General features: G+C 40.2%; 1 protein-coding gene across 1 annotated transcript in view; it reads left to right on the top strand.

The window, feature by feature from the left end:
* LOC310792260 (von Willebrand factor A domain-containing protein 7-like) overlaps positions 1–9134 on the top strand; it is a gene marked incomplete at both ends in the record, with an annotated part of 73933 nt that extends 64799 nt beyond the window's left edge. The window contains one exon of the mRNA XM_083653983.1: positions 9107–9134. Within this exon, the coding sequence (XP_083510109.1) occupies positions 9107–9134 (28 nt within the window). The remainder of the gene's footprint in view (positions 1–9106) is intronic.
* Between the last annotated feature and the right edge of the window lie 288 nt (positions 9135–9422).

The following is a 9422-nucleotide window of genomic DNA, read 5'->3' on the forward strand; positions in this document are numbered from 1 at the left end:
CACACACACACACACACACACACACACACACACACACACACACACACACACACACACACAGAGACAACTTGATTTGCATAAACACCAGTAAACAAAATTCAGATTACACAATGACAGGGTGGAAAATGTTGCAAACATGAATAATTCCCCTGCCGTGGATATCTTTTTACATTGAAATCGATATACACTCACCGAGCACTTTATTAGGAACAAATTACTTCAGTTTTCTTCACAGAAACTCAAACATAGGTCACTGAAATTGAACCTCGTGGTAAACCATAATCAGATCTTAATCTGCTTTATTGGCCAAGTATATGTGCATTGGCTCCGGTTCGCTTAACTCTCAACATACTCGCACACAAAAGAGAAATGTATCCTCAGGCTAAAACAAACAAGAATAACAAACAAAGGATAATTAAACATTACTATATACTATACAATGCAATAATAATATGAGAGAGCATCTATTTTGAATGTGTGTGTGTATGAAAAGAATGTAGTGTAGTATATACAGTGTGTGTGTGTGTGTGTGTGTGTGTGTGTGTGTGTGTGTGTGTGTGTGTGTGTGTGTGTGTGTGTGTGTGTGTGTGTGTGTGTGTGTGTGTGTGTGTGAATAAACTACATGTATAAACAATCAGGTCAGGTATTGCACATTTATTTTATTTACGGAGGCTTTGCGTCAGATATTGCAGAGATATTTCTCAGTAAAAACGAATTTCAAATTGAGTGTGTGAGCGTGTGCAGTTATTTCACCATAAACATAATAGCAATTTGTGTGTGTGTGTGGCCAAAAAGGTTATGACTCAAGAAGCGTCTTAATTGTTACACTGTCACCGCTAACCAGTTAATCAACCAAACCAGTAATTTTTTGTTTGTTTTTTACACAAGTTGCTAAATGCTAGTGTCATTTTGTGCACGCGTGACACGGTTTATAGCAGTCTATTCGGAAGTGGCTGGCATGTCAGCACGTTACATTGCTGAAGTGACAAATCATTGACAGTGCAACAGAGGTGCTGCAGCACCCCCTAGATTAAAAACAAAAAACAAAAAAACAAAAACAAAAAACAAATGTAATTAAAAATATTTTGCAGTGCACTATGTTCCTTTCTTGTTTAAGAATGTTTCGGGAAATGAAAATGTAGCCTATTTAAATAGAATTATCAACAATAACAATCAAGGAAGTTACATGATTGTAGGCTAGAGAAGAAGAAGAAGCGCGCATGCACGCACATGTTGTGTTGAACCAACCAACAACCAATACGAATTGTTTAATCTGGCAATAAAGAAATGTGAACTTGACATGCTATTTTAATAGCCTCAAAAATGCACCTCCCACTATACAGCAAAGAGAGGAGTCAATGTTTCTTGATATATGCCATTCAGATCAGAATAATTAGTCTAGTCATTAAGTTTGCTGATATTATGTCTATCATGTTAAGTCTGTGTCATGTTAACTGGTGTATTCAGAGCAAATAGGGAGATATAGAGCATTATCATCATGCTATATACTGTATCTCCCTCTTTGCTCTGAATGAGTGAGAAAAGGAGAAAATACTGAATAATTACATCACAACAGTATCCTAATGTTAATTTAAAATGAGATATTCCTCTATATGGCAAAAAAATGTAAAAAAAAAAAGTCAATTTTTTTTTCGGCGGGCCCTTGCCACGAGAGTCCCTTCCTCCCAGCACCCCCTGCTTAAAGTGACTTCCAGCGGCCCTGCCAGAGGGATAAATCTGCTTCATCTATCAGCAATCAGTCAGCAAACTTGACTTGGAGTACTGTATTATTTACATTGATGCGCGCTAAGCACTTTGGAGGAGGCGAAGGCGGCCAAAGAGTGTTGAAGGCAAGAGTTGACCACATTTGCTATTTGGCAGCGCTGCTTCGGCCAATGGGACAACAGCACAGAACCATGACGGCCAATCAGTGGTGTCTACTCCAGGCCAAAATGGCAGGTATATACTGTGCGCGGGAGTTGCAATGGATTGATGTATTGGTTGTCATTTCTTATAAATGTAAGTTTGTTTGCGCGATTTGCGGGGCCTAGGCTGCTTTGCACAAACCTTTTCTTCTTTGGCGGCGCATTCATTTTCCTAGCTAATGTAGGCTGTGTGGTCGGAGATGGCACTGGAGGCGGGAGCTAGCTACTAAACCTAACCATGCCACCATAATACCCAGAGTGCCTTGCGCCACCGAAGAAAGCCGAGCAGCAGGCGGGGGGGAGGGGGGTGGCTCACTAAGGAGTGCTGGCTCGCGCTGGCCTGCTGCTGCGCTGCTGTTTATTCTCCTCTCTTTTTTCCACTCTCTCATGTTGTGGCGACAAATTGTCCCTTTGTCCCCCTCTTACGGCACATCTGGTTACTGTTCAAGCTCGCAAGGTGTTCAAAGTGATCAGAGTGAAGTCAAGTGAGTCCAGTGTTTCCAAAAGTGTTCAAGTGAACGATTTTGAGTGATGGCCCATAGGTAGACAGGCCCGTAGCCAGGGTTTGAGAAATACCGAGGTCATTTTAATGCGGCGTGGGGGGCCCAGGGGGGGCTGGATAGGACATTTTGTCCATTTTAAAGTAAAATGCTTCAATCTGGTGCACTTTGAGAGCAAAATTAAGAGGCTAGATCTATAAAGAACTACAGACATGTTAGATTAATATCCTCTTTACTGTGCTGTTGCTTTAAAATCATACAAAAAATAAATGTCTCCCCATATAATATAATATAATTTATATTCTGCATACAGGTCACATGGCAGAATACTGCTCAATCACTTTGGTTACACCCTGCCTTTTCGAAACCCCCCCACTCCGAAGATCGACCTCCATTCTTCGTAATGGAGGGGTTTACCATTTTTTTTAAAGACACCGCTATTCCGAATGGGGACATTCCCTCCATTTCGAAACCCCCCCACTCCGAAATTGATTTTCAAGTCCATATTTCTCCGAATTTCCTGCATCAAACACTGCAGCCAGCTCTCCGGCTGCAATCGCACAATTCGGAAATAAAGCTGCAGCCAATTACAAAAGCTGAAATTAACGTTCAACTCATTGTTTTTTATTGAAAATATGCATAGGCGGCGCTAGACCATCGGGAATGGGGAAGCTAAATTTCCTCAGATTTTCATAACACAAAATCAGTTCAACCCGACTGGCATTCACAAATAAGAACGTCCTCATCTTGTTAATATGACTCAATGGTGCTTATTCAACTGTGAGCATTTGACTCAAAGTTACAATTAATTTTTTTCAAACACTTTTCATGGTATGAATGTGGGCGTGTGTAACAGCTCACCTTTAGATGTGTAGAAAACATAATTTATGATTAGATCCTGTCGGTGTGTCAGGAGATATAGCCTAAATAATCAGTTGAATATGCTGCTGCGGAACAGATCCTCGCGCTCTCGGATTATGCATTTGACAAACTTAACAAACTGTGTGGCAAGACAACATAAATGAACAATGTTTAGTGATTGTAGAGAGATATCTCTGTGCACCTGCAGAAAACTGCGAGCCAGGAATGTGCAAGACCACACCTGGTATTTAGACCAGCAGAGTGGAAAGTCTGTGTGCCAAAAAAAAAAAAAAACACTGCTCCGGCCCGATACGCGCTTTAGACTAGAGTGTGCGTTCTCAAGGTGTAGCCTATTTATTTTGCTCTGTGGGAGATCTCCCACAGCGGAGTGGGGGAGAAAGCAAGCGGGACAGCTGTGCCCAGTCCCTGAGCAGCAGCTCGCGCGATTCTGAACAACACAGAGTGCAAACAATCGCCCCGAGTAGTGCTTTGTCTGTCACAATCAATTTCATGTAGTTTTTATTCAATCAGAAATACATATTATCTAATAAAATAGTCACACTGTAAAAAAAAAAAAAAAAAAAAAAAATCCGTGGCAGCCGACATAGGCTAAATAAAGGCAGCCGACATCTAAATAAAGGCTATTTCCCACCAATGTCTGAGTCGCACTCAAGAACATCCAGGCAGGCTGATGTCGCTGTCCATCGGCAGGGGTGCTGAAATGTAGCATAAACCGACTGTAAAAACTAATATTTAATTGTACTGCTTTAGGGTACTTTAACTAGTTTCCTCTTCTCTCTCTCTCTCTTTCTCTCTCTCTCTCTCTCTCTCTCTCCATGCACTCCACAGCTGTCCACGCAATCTAACATTATGCCTCCACTCGGGAGTAGCCTATACGGGCTGGCGGGAGGATGACATGACTGAGGTGAGGGTGCAGTTATGGGGAGGGGGCTGATATTTTTTTTGTAGTAAAACATTAGGTTATATACCCGCCATGCCTATTTCTGCACTTTTTAACCATGCAATAGCCTCTGAAAAGCTAAATAACAACACAAGAAACTAAAGACTACTGTTTCGAAATCAAGTAAAATATTTATTTCACAGCAGTGGTGAAATGAAGGCAGTATTAAACCTGAGTGTCCTTGCACAATGCAAAATGTCAGGAACTGTCTGCACTCTGAGTCTGAACATACAGTATGTCTATGCACAATCACGAAAGATAGAATGTAGGCTATAGTTGACTACAAAAATAAACAAAACCTAAACAAAATAATAGCCAACAGTAAATAACTAAATAATCTGATCACTAAATAAGTGATCAGATCGCATTGTCTGCTCATGTGGGTGCAGCTCTCTCTCTCTCCCTCTCTCTCTCGCTCTCTCATTGACGTCACTGCAAATTTCACTTCTCCATGGTTTCCATTCTGTGGATTGCTACAATTGAGAAAAAAATAGCCTAGAATTAGGGCCGAAATTTCAAGTCACCACGAAAAGTAGACTGTTTGAATCAAAGTGATGTGTGTCTATCTCTCCTAGCACCATTCAATTTCAGCACCATGGACAGCAGCGATTGGGCTAGGATTTTTACTGGCCGCGGCCAATGCAACCAGTATCTTCCAAAATTCCGGCCTTATAGAATATTTACCAACCCAGTCAAAATGTAGCTATTGAAAAAAGATCGATTTAATCATTTTTTACATAGATAACATATTTTTAGCAAACAAAATTTTCATTTTAAAATAAATTTTGTTGACGTTTATTTCAAAATAATTATCTATGCACTAAGGAGAGCCTCACCACTCGTTAATTAATTCAGTTCAGGTTTGAATTTACCTTCAGAAATAAAATTTAAACAGCAATAAAACACACAAAAACAAAGGCTATGATGCAATCATCCAAGAAATGTGTTTTATCGATATAAGGGCAGCCCGACCTCTTCTCAGGAGTAGCAGGAGCTTGATGCTTTTCTGTCATCTTTCTGGCCTCGCCTGAAGTAGGCTACTTGCACCATCATTATGTTTAAAAAATAACTTGCCCAGCTATGGTCTGCTTTGCCATTTTGATCTTGTGTTGGCTGTCTGCGGGAATCGGGATGCTGCTGCTCTGTGCATATGGTGAATGGCGGACTACAGTTAAAGAGACACCGTTGGCTAGATTTTTCCTTTTTTCACGAAACACTCCACATAGGCCTATGAGGTTCAAAACTATAGATCTCTGACACCTTGTAACAACCAAAGCACAGCAAACAGGCTTCCCTGCCAATTCTGAAACAACAGAGCTATGTTTATAGGGGGTATAGTACTACAATTGGACCATTCTGGTAACATTCTTGGATGTTTATTCATTGCTCCACTAGATGGTAAAATCTGTTGTAGGCTACTGCATCCGACACAATGTCACGGTCGCAATGTATACATACAGATTTGTATTAACCACACACACACACACACACACACACACAGGTGCACCCGCGACATAATAAACAATCATAATCATAATCATAATAATAGTAATAGTGATAATAATAATAATAATAATAATAACAACATACAAATAATAACAATAACAATGATGATGATAATAATCATAATCATAATCATAATAGTAACAACAATAACATAACACTACCAATAATATAATAATAATAATAATAATAATAATAATAATAATAATAAACAATAATAGTAGTAATAATAATAATAACAACTTACAATAAAAACAACAATAATAATAATCATAATCATAATCATAATAATAGCCTAATAATAATAACATATTTTTTCATTTTTTTATTTTTAGGGACAGAGTTAACTCAAAAGGTAGCCTACATGTCGGCTGGGCTGGGCTGGGCTGTGTGTGTGTGTGTGTGTGTGTGTGTGTGTGTGTGTGTGTGTGTGTGTGTGTGTGAGAATGAATGAATGAATGAATGAATGAATGAATGAATGAATGAATGAATGAACGAACGAACGAACGTGTGTGTGTGTGCATGCATGCATGTGTGTTGTGTGAAACAGCGCCTAAACAGAGTTGTCTGCGGCTATTTCTGTGCGCTTCATGGCATTGATTTACATGTGATTAAAGCTTGGTTGACACAGCCGAATTTATGGCAGTGTAGGTTGGACTAGTGGGAGGTCGGACTAGTGGGAGGTCATATATGAACAGAGGTAGGCAACAGCACTCGAATTAGAGTAAATCTTGAGTTTTTTTTATTAAGGGCTAAACAGACGCGTTTCAGCCTTAGGCCATCATCAGTGTCACACTGATGATGGCCTAAGGCTGAAACGCGTCTGTTTAGCCCTTAATAAAAAAAAATCAAGAATTACTCTAATTCGAGTGCTGTTGCTCTGTTACTGTGATCTCCCTGCAACCTGCACCGATTGAGCTGCTTAAGACCTGGAGCTGTGCGAGCTATTCCCTTGCTGTATAGGTCGTATATGAAGACAGTGACATATAGCCTAAGAAAAAAACAATGAGTTGAAATGTTTATTTCAAGCTGCAGGAATGCAGGAAACTCTGAGAAATATGGACTTGAAAATCAATTTCGGAGTGGGGGGGTTTCGGAGTGGGGGGGTTAAATCAATTTCAATTTCGGAGTGGGGGTGTTTCTGAATGGGGGTGTGTCGGAACGGTGGTGTTTCGGAATGGAAGGCGGTCCCCCATCACTTTACAGGGGAGTTACTTACCCATTCACTTCAATAGAACTGTCCCCAAAGTCTAGCCCCAATCTAGCCTCAATGCAAAATCTGAATGTTGTGAGTTATCTCTCTTCCTTCTATAGCACACAGAGAGGAAGCAAATTGTTGCATTTCCGATCAACTGTCGCATTAAAACATCAATGACAGATGAATAGATCTGGGGACCGGGGCTATTCTTCTTAAAAAAAAAGAAAAAAAAAAAGGAAAATACCGAGGTCATGACCTCGGTGTCCTCAATGGTAGCTACGGGCCTGGGTAGACATTGTTTTTGTGTCTGTTAGTTTTGGCATACGTGCCAGTACTTTTAAATCGCGTTAATCGCATCCGGCTATTTTCTCCCTTCGTCGCACTCGTACTTGTAGTCAAGCCATGGAAGAGAAAGACAGCAATACGCTTCTAAATGGCTCGTTTTACTTTAAAAAACTCCCAAATGGCACAGTGGACAAGTCAACAGTAGTTTGCACCTTGTGTAAAACGGAATTAAAATATTTGGTCTAGATTTGGCTTGAACTCTGTATCTGTTTAATTCAAACATTACTGTCTGAGTAGTATCGCTTGCCAGACTAGCCGTTTCGTGGGGTAGCAGCACATGAGGGAGTCTGGCTCTTCTTACTCTGCGTCTGGTATAACGGAAAAAAGGCTCTGTTACCTTCACAACCATCCACTGAAAGTATTATAGGCCTATAAGTAAGGGTTAATGCCCGACTAGGTGTACATTATCACTTTTTAAGGGACGACGCTGAAGCGAGAACCGGGCCGAGGCACAGCCGAGGACCGGTTGCTTCAGCGATGGTCACTTGCCAACAAAACAAGAACAGTCATTTATATTTCCATGTGTAATAAATAAAGCAATCTAAATGGCTGTTTAAATGGCTGTTATTCACAAGTCAAGGTCTTCCGCGAAATAAAATAGTCCCTCCCACCTTCCTGGCAACAGGGAACCAGGCAGCGCCTCCATTTTAAAGCCGACACAAACGTTAACTTTATCACAGGAATGCGGGTGTTTTGCGTTCTACATTAAATGAAGACATTAGCCTACCGTTTGCGCGTTTGCTTTATTTTGTATGTTACATAGGTATTGGCCAAGTATATTAACATTTACAGGCAAAGAGATTTCAAGAAGTGAAAGCAGTCAGAGCGACCAGAGCGATTTAGTCGGAGAGTTGCATCAGCGGAGGTCGAAAATGATAGCTTGCGCTACGTTTGGATGCATAAATAAAGCTGATAATATACAATTAGAATTTTTTAAACGTCTGACCCTTTCAAAGTACATCCCAAAGGGTCCATTTTGCTGTAACTTGATAGCCCTGCTTAATCCAGGACCTTACTTCTTGTAACTTTTGTGAGGTAAAAAACTGGTCCATTTGAGTGAATGGAGATGTCGGAACTCTCCATACTGATCGCTCTGCTCGCAATGAAGATTCTGTCAGGAGGGAAATCTCCGAAACAAAAATCAAATTGTAAATAAGAGTTATTTTTGATCAACTGAGCACACAGGGGTGATTTAAATACTTACTTTGACGGACTAATTTTTATTCTCAACTTACAAAAGTGCCATATTAACCCTTAACGGTGGCATAGAGCTCAAACAGCTCTCTTGATACCACTGTTGAAACTATGGTACATTGATATGAATGGTGAACAGACCATTTGACTGAACTACTTTACTAGGTGTACATTATCACTTTTTAATGTACACCCTGCTCATGTGACACGTTGAAAAGAAGACATAGTAAAATACTAATACGTTTTAAAAACAGTAAATGCATGCATCAGTAATGAGATTAAAATACTGTGATAAAGTTTTAAAAGATCACATGGTCATAAAAAAACTATAAGATGTCAAAAGGGTTAAAAACAGTAAGAATCCATATCCTGTTATCAGGGGTAAAACTGCTAAAAGGTGTTCAATTCATTTGTTGTTTATTTCATCATTTATTTGTTAAAAGTTGAGCTAAAAAGAGTACTATCAGTGATCTGCAATGTACCCTTAATCAGCTTGAGATCGATTGCTTTTGTCTCCGCCCACATATCTAGGAGAAGGTGTCTGTTTCCTCATTCAGTAAAACGCTGTCAAAGAGGAAACACACTCAAATCACTTGCGTGATTGTTCTCCCCTTTACAGGTATGTTGTCGCTCTTTCACACTGCTAAGCGGTTGTACTCGTTTCAGAACATGTTTTGAGTGTAAAGAGATGGTGCACGTGACGTTTTGACGGAGTTAAATTAACGTTTGCCGAGTATGGTAAAGTGTTCATGCTGCAGTAGTTTCAGGCCCTGGTTTACAGAGTTCAACCCGTAGCTGCGCCCAGTGCTGCCGCCCTGTGGCGGATTCGCGCATGTACGGGAGTGAATGGGATATTTTGCGCAGTTGTTAGTATTTGTTTATTTAGTGAATTTTATGCAGCTGTGTGGATGCATTTTCCACGTGGTTTGTTTATT

Source organism: Poromitra crassiceps (genome assembly GCF_964638095.1).
Source record: "Poromitra crassiceps genome assembly, chromosome: 17".
Lineage (NCBI taxonomy): Eukaryota > Metazoa > Chordata > Actinopteri > Beryciformes > Melamphaidae > Poromitra > Poromitra crassiceps.